At 47.7% G+C, this 17,127-nt stretch overlaps 2 protein-coding genes across 6 annotated transcripts in view; one reads left to right on the top strand and one right to left on the bottom strand.

The window, feature by feature from the left end:
- Window positions 1-2,337: 2,337 nt before the first annotated feature.
- Window positions 2,338-12,601, top strand: Slc31a2 (solute carrier family 31 member 2). Of its 2 annotated transcripts, none has more exons than XM_034503910.2 (4): window positions 2,338-2,469; window positions 7,566-7,632; window positions 10,146-10,335; window positions 11,178-12,601. In XM_034503910.2, exons 1-4 carry the CDS (start codon window positions 2,464-2,466, stop codon window positions 11,344-11,346), a joined length of 432 nt encoding a protein of 143 aa, XP_034359801.1. In that variant the 5' UTR covers window positions 2,338-2,463; the 3' UTR covers window positions 11,347-12,601. The 2 variants fall into 2 exon arrangements, with proteins under 2 accessions (XP_034359801.1, XP_076790975.1); XM_076934860.1 differs by having other exon boundaries at window positions 7,455-7,632; window positions 11,178-11,501.
- A 2,045-nt stretch (window positions 12,602-14,646) lies between these two features.
- The window catches only part of Fkbp15 (FKBP prolyl isomerase family member 15), a 54,878-nt gene continuing 52,397 nt past the window's right edge, over window positions 14,647-17,127 (bottom strand). For 3 of the 4 annotated variants that reach the window (XM_076934857.1, XM_034502762.2, XM_034502764.2), the window contains one exon: window positions 14,647-15,288. In XM_076934857.1, coding sequence (XP_076790972.1) covers window positions 15,211-15,288 — 78 coding nt within the window. In that variant the 3' untranslated portion in view covers window positions 14,647-15,210. The remainder of the gene's footprint in view (window positions 15,289-17,127) is intronic. The other variant, XM_076934856.1, reaches the window with a different exon arrangement.

The raw sequence follows: 17,127 nt of genomic DNA, 5'->3' as shown, positions 1-17,127 counted from the left end.
CATATGAAAAAGGAAACCTGAGGAGCTCCCCTTAGGGTGTAGCTGCCCAAGCAAACAGAGTCATGTTCAGGAGCAAGGAAAGACATCAGTGTCCCAATGGTGGCAAAGCCCGCACAGAGAGAGGAACAGAATCCAAGCCTATAGAAAGGGCAAAGTCTCTGGTTGGAAGGTGCACAGTTGATCAACCTCAGATGACTCTCCATGTGTGCTTCCTGCTGTTGCTGGGAGCCCTCACTATGATAGTCCTCCACCCTAGCCCAGTGCTCACAATAGTCTGGTTCCCCATGCTAACTCTGTGCCCACCCTAGCACCATGATAGCTGCCTGAGCACCTGCCATGTGTGTCATGTTCCATTGTGAGTAACTGTGTTGTGTCCCTTTTTTGATCTTTGAGACTCTTGGCCTCGTTGATTTCATCCTTTTTCCTTCCTTGTCTATCTCTACGGGCTGCCTGAAAGGCTTTGTATGGAGCAGGATAGATTAATACACAATGACTAGTCGGATTTCCCTACTACTAGCTGACTGGGTAAGCTCGGTGCTCAGTTAAAAGGGCCCTTTGCTTTTCTCTGGGATGCTGCCATCTTTTCAGCCAAGATTTCATCTCAGGATTCAGGTCTCTGCTGTGGAGACAGGGCAAAGAAGTGAGTCCATGGGCTGTCCAAAAAGAATCCAGAAAGAGTTCTGACATAGACCCCAGTGTGTATAGCTCTGGTGTAATCTTAAGGTCTAGAATTCTGTATCTGAGTCTAGTTCCTTTCCTGGGAGCCAGAGAAAGGGTGGGCTTTGGTGGCTCAAGAGAAATCGGCTGCTCTAGAACTACAGAATTAAAAGCTGTAACTATAACATCCACAAGGAAGCTAGAACTAAGTGTGAAGGTCATCAGATTGGGACAAAGCCAACGAAAACCTTCAGATGAATGAGCCTAGGTTGCTAATCTTTCCCTGGACAATAAGGGGGAAGGGACCTGCAAGAGCCTACTTAGGGCTGTGGTGAGGCACACAACAGCCCCTCTACTGCTTTTGGGTTCTAGAGGCTTCAAGCGGCCTAGCCCATTAGCCATTGAAGTTAGATTTCCCTCGTGGGTCCTGCAGATCTGTTTTCTCTGAGGCCGCACAACCCTCCTTAGCTTTGGCCAATAGCTGTGTGACCCTGAGCAATGGCTTAACCTTTTGCAGATGGCTCTCTCTCACAGGGTGGAAATATTTGCTATTAATAAGGACAATGGCGTCCATTTATCAAACAAGGTTCCACTGCCAGGTTTAATGCTGAGAATTCAACCCGTGTTTTCATTTAAGTCTTTCAACACCTCTGTGACATAGACTCTATTATATTTGTTTTAATCTTTTCAGGAAGCTGAGCCTCAGGTGTTTACAGCTGTTTGACTGAGGCCTCATGGCTAATACTCCAGAACTCAGGATTTGAACTGAGAGGTCCGACTCCAGTCTCATTGTCTCAGCTAACCCTTGGTCAGAGTTCTTTGAGGGGAACATATGGGCAGATTGGTTGGCAAAGGAATTTAAGAACTTATATAAAAGATTGTTGATGTTGGGGAAAAATGTATTAGTGTTAAAAGTTTGATATATATTCCTGATAAAATTAAATCAGTGAGATGAAACGGCAGTACACAAAAATGGAAATACTAATGAGAGAAAAAGTTTATCAACCTAGTAATAAAACAAGTACAAACTAGTATGTGTGAGGGAGAATGAGAAAAGAGAGTCTGTCTGAAAGCAGCCCTGGGGCGTCATGGAGTCTGTATCCCGATCTTGGACTTGGGGACTATGAGAAATAAATTTCCACGGTTTAAAAGCCCTCAGTCTATTATATTTTGTTAATGTAGCCCAAATAAACTAAGATTTTTTTTATTACCTACAAAGAAGACAAAAAACTCGGGCAATGTGGAAACATAGTGCGCATGTACGCAGAAAGAAAATTACAACTGTGCACTGCTATTTGCTTATCAGATTGGAAAAGATAAAGTGGCGACAGGGACTGTCTGGGGCGTAGTTGATTTAACGCAATCCTAATTTGTTGTTATTGTGTTCATGGGATGAACCTTTTAATTTTGAATTCAACATGTGTTATACTAGGTGTCTGATCAAAAAGAAACAGTAGTAAACATTTTCATGCTAATTGCCAAGGCAAGGTCAATTGCAGGTTGCAGGGGCCCGCTGGGGATTTCAGAGACATCTCCTCAGGGCAGCCTGCACCCAGGGGTTTTGGGGGGGGGGGGGGGGGCGGGGGGTGTCCCCCGCAGTGGGCGTGGCCTGGGCGGTGGGATGGCGCGCGAGGGAGGACCACAACTCCCAGGCGTCCGCGCGCCAACTCACCGGGGTCACATGACTCTCATGGCCAGGGCGCGGTAGCAGCTGCGGTACAAGTCGAGTCTGGAGTGGAGTCCCGAGCTGAGTCCCGAGCGGCGATCGGACTGACGCGACCCGGGCGGCCGTCTAGGGTGCTCACCATGCCAGTGAGTCTGCGTCGCGCGGCTGAGGGGACGAAGGTGGGCGGGCTGGGCGGTACCCCGGAGATCTTCGCAGCCCCCGACCCCGGGGTGGAGAGGGGGATGTGTCAGCGACGCTGTCACAGCAGGAGTAGGGCTGGGGAGCGTGGCTGGTAGAGCTAGCTGTGGCTCTGGAAGTTTGTCCCCGCTGCTAGGTAGGAGTCAATCACTACAGCCAGGCCAGTTCCATCTGGGACGCTGCAGGTGGGCGCGGAGAGTGAGGACAGCTGTCCCCCGTCCCTTCACACACACACACACACACACACACACACACACACACACACACACACACACACACACACACACACGGCTCGGCCCGTCCTGGGTAGGTTCCTGGGACTGTTTCTTTAACATGGACCTAGTTACTCCCCCACCTCCCAATCCTACCCTCGGAATCTGAATCTGAAAGTACGGTTTTCAACAGACGTCTTTTCCTGGTGAGGTTCCTCTTGGGACAGAATTGACAGTTTGCAAGACTCTGCTCTCTGGGGAAATCCTCTCAGTTTCTTCATCTCACAAAGGGTGTCTGAATGTACGACAGGAAACCTACCCAGGTTGTTTGGTGGAGAGGCGTCCCACCTCCTGCAGATCCTCTAGTACAGGAAATGGATAGGAAGCCCTTAACAAAGGTCCCCGGGCAGTCAACAGCACCACATAGGCCTTCATCCTTTTCTGGTGTCTGGTTAAAAAAGAAGGCACTTTTCTTTAAATTTAGCCACAAATGAAAGAAAAGAAACCAAGTCCTGTGACTGGTTCTCTCCTTGGCCACGGTCCCTCCTCTGTGAGGTGCGGCCCTGCATAAAAGCACCAAAAAACTGCTGGAGAGGCAGATTTATCCCCAGTGGGGTTCTGCCCTTGTATATCTCACCGCAGGACCTGCCAGCTGATGTCCCTTCCTTAAGTCTGGATGTGCTGATTTCGAATCCTTTTGTTGAGCCAAAATACAGAAGAGAGGAAGGGCAGGGGCTAGGAGTTTTGAACTTGGTAAGAAGTGGAATCGTTCCTTATGGGCGCTCCTAGTTGAGGACACCCTGCAGTCTGACCTGCCAGCTGCCTCCTGTTCCTGCTTCCCAGCTGTCCCAACCAGTTGCCTCTCCTCCCACAGGTGGCTTTGTCCCCAGGTCATCACTAGGCCTCCCTGCTCCTGTTCCCTCCTGTCCCTGTCTGTCCCCCACTCCCCTGCTAAGCAGTTCAGATGCTCCCAGCCTTCTCTCATTGGTCTCAGCCTGAAAACTAGCATAAGAGAGACTGGTTGAGAGAACTGTCTGTAGGTCCTTCTGTGGATGCAAATGGTGTTGGCTTTTTTGCTGTCGTGTTCTTGTTGTTTTTCTCCTGGGGTGGTTGGCCTGGACCCAAGCATGATAGGATAAAATGAGTTGTGGAAACTCCCAGTGACCAAATGAGCTACCTAAGACATTCCATTCATGCCAAGTGCTTTACCAGCCCGACTGGGTGAAGGAGTGCTGGGCACAACCTCCGCCTGGCAGAGACTGTGCCGGAGGTCTCTCCTGCAGGATGATGAAGGCACCCACAGTGTACATGGAGTTTTATGCCTGATTGTTTGCTTCACCATAATATTCTTTTGTGAGCATTTCCCCAGGCCATTAGCGAGATACCTCAGGATGGTAGAACTCAAACGTATTTCCTATTTGGTACTATTTTGGCTATTTATATTTGCCAAGTGCTGCTTTCATACTAGGGAGATAAAGTACTCATTTCTCAACATGATTCTGAAGTGACTACTTACTTATATCTCCACATTGTTACATAATTTCCAGGGCCAGTACCTGCTAGTAGACAGGAGACATGGTGATTCAGACCATTTCTCCAGGCATACCCCTATAGACACTTGCCTCAGAAACACCCAGAGTGCTTATCGAACGTACTACAGTTTGAAGCTAAAATGCTAGCTAGAAAGTTCTGTGACGCTGAATGCATGGGCCTGTAAACAAAGGCTCTGTTAAGTGTCTGGCAATAGCAGAGATGTTGGGTTGGGGGATAAACCGGATGGGAGCTAAACATGGCTCAAGCCTATGCAGGGCCTCAGAAGACGGAGGCCTGTGTGGGGGTGCTATTCAATCAGACCTCTGAAGGTCTAGGGTCTTCAGGGGTTTAGCTCTAGTGCAAGCACAGCTGTGTTGCTGACACAAGTCAGACCCCTTTCAGAACTGAAAGGCATGTGTGTGGAGTAGGACAGCCATTCCTGTTTCCAGGTCTGCAGGGGACAAGTCTGAACATGGGGAATAGAACACTCATGGATGAGACATTCCTCTCTACTCACAAATAGAGACATAGGCCTTTTTTCTATCTTCTTTTGTCCTTTTTTGTGCTTCAGTGTAGGAGTCAAGCTCACAGTGGGAGCCTCTCAGCATCAAGTTCTCAGGGATCTGAGAAAGTAAAGCCAGACCAAGGGAAGATCTTCCTGGGGCTCAGTCCTCATTCTACAGATGGGGAGACTGAGCTCCATAGGAGTTTGCTGTGTGGCTCTTTCTGTCAGAAGAGGAAGGCAGACACAGGATGTACAGTTTCGGAATCTGTCTGAGTTCTGTCCACTTGGCTTTGCCCCTATGTTTGCCCCTGTACCGTGCAGAGTGAGTATCAGAACCCTTTCCTCAAATGGGCCATCTTAAGATCACTTGGCTCTTCTCCTAGGTTCTGATTGACAGGTCTAAGTAGGCACAAGTATTTTTAGTTACGCCCTGGGGTCTTAAGGGAACATGATGTCCTTCACTAAGCTACTTGGGTGGTGTGGGGCTTGGCAGTCTCTGCACTCAGTGGCTCACCTGTAGTTGGCTCTGTGTATGTGGAACCGGGCCTGTGTACACCTGTTTTGCACTCCAGTTTTGCATCTTGTTTTTCAGCTGTAGTCTTGAGCACTGGCTTTTCTCCCCTGTCTTCGGATACCATGGTTCTATTTGCTTCATTTCTTTATCCTTTGAAAGTCCCGAACATCGCCATGGCGCTTGCTCGGGGATCTTCCCACCTGTGGTTTCCTCCTTTCACAGCGTCTCCCATTCTCTTCTCCCAGCAGGGCCTTGTCTCTTCTATTTTCACATCTTTTAGAAATATTAAAACTAACAGTCAGGGACTCAGTTGGCCGAGTGCTTGTTTAGCACACACAAAGCCATAGATCTGATCCCCAGGGCCACAGAATCTAAGTGTGGTGGTGCTTTCTGATCCCAGCACTCAGAGAGTAAAATTAGGAAGGTCAGAAGTTCAGAATTGTTCTCATGTCAAGGCCATCCTGGGCTACACAAGACCTTGACTAAAACACAACAAAATGGCCTGGATAACTAGTTCAGCAGTTAGGACTGTGTACTGCTCTTACAGAGGACTGTTTCCCAGAACCTGTGTCACCCTCGGGCAGCTCACAACTGGCTGTAACTCTGGCTCCAGGAAGATGTGGCATCCTCTTCTGTCCTCAGTGGGCACTGAACTCACAAACAAAATACACACAGAGACACATACTTATACACATAGTTAAAATAAAAATAGTATTTTGGCCAGATAAGGTGGTGCATGCCTTTAATTGAAGCACTTGGGAGACAAAAGCAAGTGGATCTTGTCTACATAGCAAGTTCCAATACATAGTGAGGTGTTCTCTCTCTCTCTCTCTCTCTCTCTCTCTCTCTCTCTCTCTCTCTCTCTCTCTCACACACACACACACACACACACACACACACACACTGGGCCTGGTGTGGGCTCTTGAAACCTCAAAGCCCACAGACACATTTCCTCCAACAAGGCCTTATCCTTCTCAAGTCATGCCGCTCCCTGAAGCCTAAGCATTCACATATATGAGCCTATAAGAGCAGTCCTCAGTTAAACCTCCACATCCTGGAACTCTATTTTTTGTTTTTGTTTTTTGTTTTTTTTGTTTTTCAAGACAGGGTTTCTCTGTGTAAGCCTGGCTGTCCTGGACCTCACTCTGTAGACCAGGCTGGCCTCGAACTCAGAAATCTGCCTGCCTCTGCCTCCCAAGTGCTGCGCCACCACTGCCTGGCGTTTCTGGAACTCTTTATGGAACCAAGTGGCCTTGAATTCACAACAGTGCAGCGGCTCAGCCTTCCCAGTGCTGGGACGTGAGCTGTGAACGCCTACTGTTCATCCTACTGTTCTTTATTATCTCCTTTGATCCTACTTCTTGAGAAGGGGAGAGAAGGAAAGGGTAGATGTGTATGATTTGTGACTTACAGCTGTCACCTGCAAACAAGTTTGTGTCTCTCACTCCCAGGTGGCCAGGATGCTCAATGGCAGTTTCCAGGCAAAGCTGAAGCTAACCTAATCTGCTTGTCCATCTGCTTGCCCATGGAAACGAGCCTCAGTCCAAAATGCCACAGCCTTTCTGAGAACCCACCTTTTCTCTCCAAGTTCTCTCCCCTGGAACACTCACTGAGAGCTCCAGGGTCTTTTATCCCTTTCCCTCTCAGGGTTCCCTTTTCTTATCCAAAGATGAGACACGGAGAGGGAGTGGGAGTTGGGCTGAGTCAGTGTGTTCCTATTGTTGTTGTTGTTATTATTATTGTACTAGGGGTTGAAGCTAGGGCCTCACATATTCAGGGCAAGTGCTTCACCCTCTCCCCCATCTTTTTAATGCTGGCCACAGACTGGGGTCAGCAAAGAGTCTAGTGAATAAGTGGATGTGTGGTGAACAGATAGGAGACATCTGCCCTTAGTCCTGTCTGACAAACTCTGACACATCTGTCCAGGTTCACAAGGACAAAAAGCACTCCCTGCTCACTCTGGGAATGTGTTCCAGAACTGAACAAAAGAGCTGAGCCAGTGTTTAAGGCTTGGCCTCGGGCTTTCTATTGAGTTTGGAGGACCTGAGGGGATATCTCCTCATGACCCAAGGATACTGTGTCATCAGACTCCCCATGGAGCAGGGCTCAGTTCCTGAGCCACCTGGGCAAGCCCCTCCTCTTCCATACGGTTTCTAATGACCTTTCCAGCCTGTGAGCCCTGTAGCCCCAGGAGTTTCCTGAAGGCAGCTGCTGAAGAACATTGGGAAGTGAGATCTCTGTGTCCGAGCATCCTGTGATGGAGAGCCTCATCTCTTTCAGATGCATTTCATCTTCTCAGATGAGGCCGTACTTCTCTTTGATTTCTGGAGAGTCCACAGCCCTACAGGTAAGAATTGGGAACATCAGACTTGTAGTTTGGCAAACTTATCATCCAGGCAGCAGAGAACCTGGGTTCTCTTTATTTTCTGTGGACAAACAAGGCACAGTGAGCTAGAAGTTTGCATTTATCATTCGAAAACAAGCTAGAAATCGGTCAGACGCCTGTCATGGCAGATGAGCCCTTCCCTTCAGTGGGTGACCATTGTCCAGCTACCCCTGCAGACTAAGCAGTGGGGTAGAACACTGGTTAGTATCTCCCCAAGATTCTGTGGGTTGACTTGTGCTAACTAAGGGGTCTGCACTCAGGGCCTCATACAGTGGAGCCAGACAGTGGCTGGATACAGTCTTCTTGAGAGTGTTTCATGCCTTGTACTGGTTGTGAACTACAACCTCAGCTGGGTCTCGAGTCTGAGCCTCACAGTGGCACCCCCAGTAGCCTAGGCTTCCTCATAGCAGAATGGCTACCTTCTAAGAGTAGGTATCCTAAGAGAACACAGGTGAAATGCAGGAGATTTTTAAAAACCTACCCTAGGGGCTGGGGAGATGGCTCAGCCGGTAAAGAGCTTGCTGAAAAGCATGAATACCAAATTTGATGCCCAACAGCTATATAGAAGGTGGGCGTGGCAGCATGCACCCATAATCCTAGCATTGAAGAGTTAGAGGCAGGAGGATTCCTGGGGCTTGCTACCCAGACATCTTATTTTAGCTTCAACAAGAGGTCCAGTATCAAAAGCAAGGTAGCGAGCAATAGAAGAGCTCACCTAGTGTTGACCCCAGCCTCTACACACGTTTCTAACAAAATCTCAGTAATTCCAGTTTGGCAATGAAGACTTGGGAGCCAGATGCTGGGGTGAACACCTGCTAGCTCAGAGAGGCAGCGAAAGCACCCAGCTGACCTTCTTCCATAGCCGTCATCTCAAAAGGAAACTCCTCCAAGACCTCTCAAAAACACCTCAAACTGATGTCCCTCTCACTTCCCTTCTATCCATCCTCCTGACTTCCTCTTACTCTCTATGGTTTTTCCTATATTCACTCCCTGTCAACTGGTTGCTTGCCCCACCTCTTGACCTAAGGTTGACTTTATTTAATCCTGTTTATAATAAACAGAAAGCTCTAGGATTAAAGCTGTGTGCTAGGGCTGAGCCACACCACAACTAGAAACAGGTTTTTGCAGTAAATAACACAATTTTGGGATTCATAGTGTGACCAAATATCTTGCAGCATGCACACTCTCACACACACATGCACATATGAACAGATACATACATAGACACACACACACACACACACACGCACACGCACACGCACACGCACACGCACACACACACACACACTCACATAAAACTTAAGCTGGAAGTTACATAGCATTATCCTAGCCTTAAGGGACTGACCCTTTGACTCTTCTAGGCTAAAGGGAAGGAACATGGCTCCCATCCCATGATGGAAGGAGGGTGTGGGTAGGGTATATGGGGATAAACCTATAAGATGATGAAGGTCTGAGCCTAATGAAGGTGAGGAAGAAGAGACAGGTGGCTGGAGTAGATTCAGAGGCATGGGGAATGGGCTCTCCTGCCTCCTGGGAAGTGTCCAGAGGAGAAGCAGTGTTTGCCTGGCCAGATCTACAACTTGGTTTTCTTGTTCTGGGGCACTGCAGACCAAGCCTTGGACCTCACTTGTGTTGGGCAAGCACTCTGTTTCCAGGCCTTTTTACATTTTGAGATACAGTCTCACTAAGTTTAGAATGGTCTAGAATCCACTCTGTAGTCCAGGGCAGCCCTGAACTTGCAGTTTATCTGCCTTAGTCATCAGAGGACCTGCAATTACATACATGCTGTGTCCAACATCCAGCTTGCTTCTTTGTTTATATGCACTTGCACAAATGTGCATGTGTACTTATGTGTGGAAGTAGATTTGCTTACATGTGCATATGCATGTCAGAGGACAACCTTGGCTATCATTTATCACATGACATTTTTGTTGTTTTTGAGACACGGGTTCTAGCTGGCTTGCCTCTACAAGCTAGGTTGGGCTAGCCAGCGAGCCCATGAATCTGGTTGTGTCTGCTCCCTCAGCACTGGGAATACAAGCTTGTGCCCATGCTTGGCAGTGGCTGCTGCTGTTCTTCCTCCTCTTCCCCTTCCCTTCTTCCTCCCTTCTCTTCTTCCTCCTTTTTCTTCTTCCTTCCTTCCTCCTCTTCTCTCCTTCTCCTCAGAGATCCACCTGCCTCTGCCTCTCAAGCGCAGGCATTAAATGCACACGCCACCACACCTGACCAGTGTATTTATTTTGAATTAGCAAAAACTGTCCATCCTAAATGGTGCTTTGTGATGTTTCAGTACATGTACAGGTTGTGTGCTTTCAAGTCAGGGCTAGTCCATCTGTCTCTTCAAACCTTTATCATTTGTTCATGATGAACATGTAAAACCCCTTCCTAGCTTTGTTGAAATGTGGCACACTGTCATTATCTGTAGTCACCATACAGGATGTGTGCACCAAAACAGACTTTTCAACTCTTCACAGGCATGGCTCTCTCAGTGCTGGTAGTCTTGCTCCTGGCTGTATTGTATGAGGGCATCAAGGTTGGCAAAGCCAAGTTGCTCCACAAGACTCTGGAGAGCCTGCCTACTACCACCAGCCAGCAGCTCATCTTGGAACCAGACCAGGATTCTACAGGCTCCAGATCAACTTCAGACAATAGGACCCGCCTCAGGTACAGATCCTAGGTGGAAGGAAGGCCAGAGCACTCACCCTCAGCATGAGAAGTGGTTGGGTTCACCCAAAGAACTTTAGCCCTATGCACAGAAAGAGAATTTGGGCTCCAGGAAGTATTTAGTAAGAAGAACTAGATCCTGGGTCTATGGTGTCTGGACCAAAGCTATCTATCAGTTAGCCTCCTGGGAGGATCCTAAGATCTCTGCAGGGGACATCAAACCTGTACTGCAGACCTCTGTTAAACAGCAGGCATGGGCACCTGGTCTTCCCATAGGTCTCACCAGGCTTTCAAACCTAGAAGATCTGCAGGTTTGCTGAAGCAAGAACTGCCATCAGCCTGGTATCCCAAGTTGGTGGGAGAGGGAGGCATCCTTTCTTGTGCTCTGGTCCCACTCTGATCAGGCAACCATTTACAGGCCCCAGCCAGCCCTCTCTGCAACCTCACGTATGCTTAACAAGCCTGCCTGCTACATCACCAGCAACCTTGCCTGGATGCTTCACGCCCCCATAACCACTTTGTGAGGGAGCTCTCTGTGTTTTACTGATAAGAAAGTCAGGACTCAAAAAGGTTCAGAGACTTAACAGGCACCAAAGTCCCTGTTCTTTTCATTGCTGCCTCACCTCCCATTCAATTTAGGGGAGAGACACTGCCTTCCCAGTGATTTCCTCTTATCCCTTATCAGACAAAATTGACGACATAAACCATAATGGTTTCCCCTTTTGCCTAGGATAGCAGGAAGCTTAGAGCTAAATGTTATGCTGTGACTTGGGCCTTTTCTCCCCAGTAAGACACATCTGCTCATTCCTATTCATCTAATTTGTTTCTCTTTTTATGTCTAGGTGGTTTTTGTGTTACTTTGGCCAGTCACTAGTCCATGTCATTCAGGTAGTAATTGGCTACTTTGTGATGCTGGCTGTCATGTCCTACAATACCTGGATTTTCCTCGGTGTGGTCCTGGGGTCGGCTGTGGGCTACTACCTAGCCTACCCACTTCTCAACATGACTTAGTGGGCCAGAGATGTGCAGTGCTGAGGGCTGGAGAGAGCTGGGCCTCTGTTCCAGGCATTGCACTTCCAGCGGCTTTTCCTTACGATGGCCATTGCTTACCTTTTTCCCAGTTCCTGGTGACTCTGAGATGAAGCCAGCAAATGGTCCCTGGAGCTTAGAAGCCACTGAAGCTACCTCCCTCCCCAGCCTATATAGGGCCCAGGCCTCCTGTAGTGCCTTAAGCAAGTAGCTGTGACCAAAGGGAACATGGAGAGACCGGAAGCTGGAGGTAGGGTGGCCAGCCTGTGACACAGATCTCTGACTGCAAATTAAAAGTTTTCCAAAGAGCTTCAGTGATAAAGGCCATGGAACCTGGATGTCCTCTTCTGATTTGTGCCTTATGTCAGGGTCATCGCCAGTCTTTGGGGAATGGACCATGCCAGCTCCTTGTTCTCACCCTTTTGCCTTGGAACACAGGGATTGTCATTGACAAAACAAGCTTTTCATTTTCAACTCCTGGTTGGCAATTTTGCACATTCATACAAAACAAAATTTCTAATGAACTCAATGTATTTAGGATGGATGGCAGTGTCTGTTGAGACCTGTCTTCCCTTCTTGAGGGAGGACTGATGCTGATTAACGACACAGAGCCAGGACTGTTACTGAGGCTGTGGGCTTGTCTTCTGTGCAGATGAGCTCTTACTGTCTGCCAGCACTGCCTGCAAAGGGGAAGTGATCAGGGTATTGCCTGAGCCTCTTGTATGCACCACAGAGAACAGCATCTGCTAACAGAGCTGACCGCCCCTCCCTTATTTTTACTGACTGCTAACTCCTAATGATCTTGTAGGAAATATGAGTCAGTCACTTTAATACTGACTCAGCAGGGGTGTGCTAGGGGCTGGGTACTGACTGAGGGTGCAATAGCAGTCAAACCAAAGCTAGATCATTTTAAGAGTTAAGTGTACTCCAGATATTTGAGCCTTTTCACTTTACAGAGAAAAGTTACTACTGGAATGGGAACATAGACCTGTAATCTTCAGTATCTTGGAGGCTGAGGCAGGAGATTGTGACTTTGAGGCCAACCTGGGATACAAAGAGTTCCAGGTCAGCCTCAGATACACAGTGAAACACACACACACACACACACGACAATCACTGCTACATACTATATAATGTCTGTGTTCAAGTACCTCATGGGCTCAATGAAAAGATGGTTTTAAGAAGCTTTGGGAATTAAAAACAAATACACTTTAATAAATTTTATTTTTGAATAGTCTCTGTTTGTTGGTCTGTTTCTTCTCTTTCTAACAGTACACATTACCAATGCAGGAGCTGGGGGACACAGACACCAAGGACTAAGATTGCCTGTGATAAAGACACCTCTGTGTGCAGGGAAACCAAGGCTGGAAATGTGCCTGTAGGTAGATCAGTCATGTTAGGTTCATGTAACAAGTTACTGCTTGGAACAAGTGCCTGCTGTAAGAAGAGTAACTGTCATGCAGACGGTAAACACCCATGTTGGCGTGACAGTCAGCACTTTCCCTTCCTGGGGGTAGAAGCAAAACCCTGGTCTTTTCATTTGCAGTAAGAAGCAAGCATCACAGAAGTGTGGAAGAGGGCACTGTGGGGTTGCTTGCTGCATTCCCTCCATTCACACAGCAGCCATCCGCATAGCTGTCCACTCTAGTGGAGTTGTGACAGCCTGTGCTGACCAGCATCGGCTCCCAGGGCACTGCTGGGACAGACATTTTCATGAGTGATTGTCAGGTTTCTCAACTTAATACTGTTTTATTACAGTCATGATATTTGAGACTTTTGTGGACTAGGGGGTCTTTATAAAATTTTCTGCCTATATAATGAATATATGGTTACACTTGGTAACATATGCTCTCATTTTAATATTCTTCAGAGCCAAGTCACAAAGGTGGTGCTTTTCCTGCTTAATTTTCTTATGCAATTATTACCTCATTCCATCCTCCCTACCACACAGGAACCCTGCCTTCATCCCAGAGATGAGGAAGCTGAGCATGAGACAGTCACCCGAAGATAAACAGTACAGTGACACTGTTTCCTCATCAACTCTGATGAGGGGAAGAGGTCACACAGCACCTGTGGTATACAGATGTGGGCTTAGATTGGAGATGAGGCTTATTATTTGTTTCCACAATGGTTGTGAATTCTCTCAGATTGAGAGGTAGGGCCAGGAGCCTGAATTTTTCTTTTCTTCTTTAGTGCTAGAGTCAAATCTAGGGCATGTGCATGCTAGGTAAATGCTCTACCACTGAGATAAATAGTCCGAGGGCCAGTATTCCCAGCAAGCAAGATTGGCCCCGTCCCTCGGGCAAGGATGACAGATAAGAGCCCAGCTCTTAATCAGCTGGACAGGATCAGAGTTCTTGTCCTGTTTGCTAGTTGTATAACTGTGGGCAGGTTACTCTGCTCCTCTAAGCCCACTTTCTCCTGTGTAAAATTGGGGTAACAGGGCAGAACCAATGGCTCAGCGGTTAACAGTGTTTGTTGCCCTTTTAGAGGACTTGGGTTTGGTTCTCAGCACCCACAGTAGCTCATTAACTGTAATGCCCAGTTCCAGAGGCTCTGCTGCCTTCTGCCTATGCATACACACAGACACATATTCAGGCCAAACACACATACATATCAAATAAAAAGTCATCTTAAAAATGGGGATAACAGTGTCTTCTGTAGTGACTGGCACTGTATAGAGACTGCCTCACTGCCATCAGCCACTGCAGAAGACACTTATCCACATTTTAAAGAGGAGAAAACTTAGTCTTAGTGGTCAAAGTAACTTGTTTAAATAACCATTTAATACAGTCTTTCTTGATGCTTCCTAGGTCCAAATGTAGGAGACAGGCACAAAGCCACATGCAGGGGGAATTTAGAATACAGTCTTACATTTAAAACCATGGAACATTTTTGTTTAAATTATTCTTTAAGACAGGCTGCATGGTCTTTGAAAGATCCTAGGATAAGTAAAAGGCCACAAGTGCTTTCTTCTTGCTCTTTTCTGCAATAGTGTCAACCTCCAGGGATTATAGGGACTAGAAGAATATGAGGAATCCCCTCCCTGCCCTGCATGGCTCCTTAGCCTGTATATAGTATAACCCATAGATCAGTGCAGGATTAGACTGGTCCTTGGATAACTACGATCCCCCAAGCCTTATGATTCTTTTAAAACCTTCAAATTCAAGAACAGGTACCAACAGAAATATATCACAGTGCATTTGTGCACATTAATTGACCCAGTTACAACTCCCACCCTTAGGATCCCAATAAGGAACACAACAGTCCTGGAAACCAAACTCAGTTTCTCCTCAAGGGCCCGAGTCACGTTTTATTATAGATATTTTAGTCTTGTTAGTTCCAAATACCCATTGACCTCTTTTATAAGATTTAAGGCAGAGATAGAAGATACATGTCCCAGAGCCACAGGCTAGGCCAGCATGATTGATCTTAGTTCTGTGAGGAGGACCCTCCCGAGGGCCCTGGCTCTGTCGCAGCAGCTCTGATAAGCCCTGGGAGAGCAGAAGGGCTTCCAGATCAACTTGACAATGAATGATAAGAAAAAGCTTGGGAGAGATGGCAGGATGCTCGTGACTGGCTGCAGGCGACCCTCCCAGCCCTTCCTCCATGGTAGGGCCACTCACTGAGGGCTGTTACATCACCAGTTCTGCAGACAGCCTCACGATCCTCTTCAGCAGGTCAGGTGGGAGCTCAGATGGCAGCTAACTCAGACACCTGAACCACTGTCCTCAGAATGTTCACCAGGAACTCACCCTGAGGCTCACCTAGACCTGAGGCCAGCTGTGCAAAACCATGCTTAGGGAAGGGCTGGGCGAGAAGCCTGCATGCCTGCTTCCTAGGTCTTCACCCCAGCCAGCCAATGTCATCGTCATCATCATCATCTCCAAAAAGGGGGGTTGGGGGCGGGCGTCCCTTCATGCTCTGACAAAACAGGAAAGAGAGGTCAGTCCTCACTCATCCCTGCCCAGGTGGCTTCCTGCCTAGGAGGGGAAGTGGTCCAGGATCTGTCTGGCCTCTGGCTGGAAAGGAGATGAACTGGAGGACAGTTCTTGTGGCCAGAGGACTGAAGTATTGAGATAAAGGTGGAACAGGCAGGCACAGAGACAAAAGACCAACTCTACTTGGCTGATTTCGTAGTTTATTTGTGAAACAAGCATACTGATTGGACAGATATGCCAACTTACACATTTCATGTGAAAAAGGGTCACTGAGGAGAGATGGGATAAGAGAAAGAAACAGAAGCAAAGCAGCCTGGGACCAGAGAATAAGGGAAGATGACAGTTATAGCTGAAAGCCAGCTGTCGCCTGGGGTGGCCAGTCAAACTCATAAAGATGTGTGTGTAGAGGCAAACTCAAGTGGAATATCCCAAGAGATTAGAAACAGTCTGCAAAGGCAGGGCCCATGTTCTCTTTAATGTGGGGTGAGATGGCTAAGCATGCTAGGACGCCCGAGTCCCAGCCAAAGGCTGCTGTGTTAAAGGTTCAAGGCCTCAGCCTGGTAGCATTGGGAGGTGGTGGGAACTTTGCTTTGGTGGTAAAGTCTCAGATGATTAGAGGTTGTCCTCAGAGTAGAGGGGAGCTCTGACCTCCTCCCTCAGTCTTTCACTTCTTTCTTTTCTCCTGCATTTTTCTCTACACATAACTTTCCACAGGCCTAATAGCAATGGAGTGAACCCATCTTGGACTAAAACCTGTGAAACTGTGAGCCAAAATGCACTTCCTGTCTTTACGTACTTCCTGTGTCAGACGTTTGTGCCAGTAACAATGCTCACTGACACAAGAAGCCATGCAAGAGACTCTTCTACTCTTCACGATTCAAGCTCTGGCTTTTCCTCTGGTTTGCTAGGGTGACAACAGGGCCTGTGACTGCAGATAAGGATAACACTGGGCTAATCTCGGAGGCATTTTCTTCTCTGTGAGCTTCTGCTAAGCAGGGAGCCAGGCCAGGGAAGACTGAGTTTATCCTCTAGTCCACCTATTAGCAGACCTGCATTTCTCTCCAGGCATCGGCTAAGCAATCTTGGAAAGCACCCGTGCAGGACTATGAAATGTGGGCTGCAGCTTCTGTTTTGTTCTGGCCAAGGGTCCGATTGGTGTTTACTCATCATATAACCTGAGTTACATTATTTGGTCTCCTTGAGCTTCAACCCTCGGTTCTATAGGACATATCAGTAGAAGGTTAAATGAGGATGTACTTTTCTGAGTACCCAAAAAACAGATTATTAACTTGATAGATCTGACAGTATTTCCTTCTATTTCTATGCAGGATTTGTACTTAGTATTCTCAGATGCAAACTTAGTTCTTAGGAAGGCAGACGAATGGAGGCGTTGGTACACCTCTCTGAAGGCAGGCAAGAGGAAAGGGCTCTGATTCACCTGAGCTGGGTTCCAGGTGTCACTGCCTTCTGGTGAAAAGCAGAACGGACTCCAGGTGGATGGCGTAGAAGGGCAATAGGCTTTGTTCATATTCAGTCATACTTTTGACCTGGGGATGGACTGAGTCTAATGCTCTTGTCTCCTCTACACACATTTCCTGACAGTGAAATTCCCATTACAGAGCCAAATGGTCAAGTGTAAGATGCAAGCCAGGGCTCCAATCCCAGCTCTGTCAGCAACTTCCTTTGTTGTCCCTGGCTCTCCTGTTCCCTAAGCTGAAGCTACACTGTCAACACTGAAGCCACCTACTGCCTAGGACCAACAGCAGATTGGAAGTGGGCCAGGTGAGCAAACATTCTTAGAAACAAGTGGCCCCAAGAGCGG

This window comes from Arvicanthis niloticus, chromosome 5 (assembly GCF_011762505.2).
Source record: "Arvicanthis niloticus isolate mArvNil1 chromosome 5, mArvNil1.pat.X, whole genome shotgun sequence".
Taxonomy (NCBI): Eukaryota; Metazoa; Chordata; class Mammalia; order Rodentia; family Muridae; genus Arvicanthis; species Arvicanthis niloticus.
Note: the sequence above shows the minus strand (reverse complement) of the source record. Positions and strands in the feature narration are given on the sequence as shown.

What these genes read in the sequence shown, in the direction of transcription:
- Slc31a2 (XM_034503910.2), top strand. An exon ending in GAGAGTCCACAGCCCTACAG is followed by an intron (nt 7,633 to 10,145) that starts GTAAGAATTGGG and finishes AACTCTTCACAG; the next exon opens with GCATGGCTCTCTCAGTGCTG. An exon ending in GACAATAGGACCCGCCTCAG is followed by an intron (nt 10,336 to 11,177) that starts GTACAGATCCTA and finishes TTTTATGTCTAG; the next exon opens with GTGGTTTTTGTGTTACTTTG.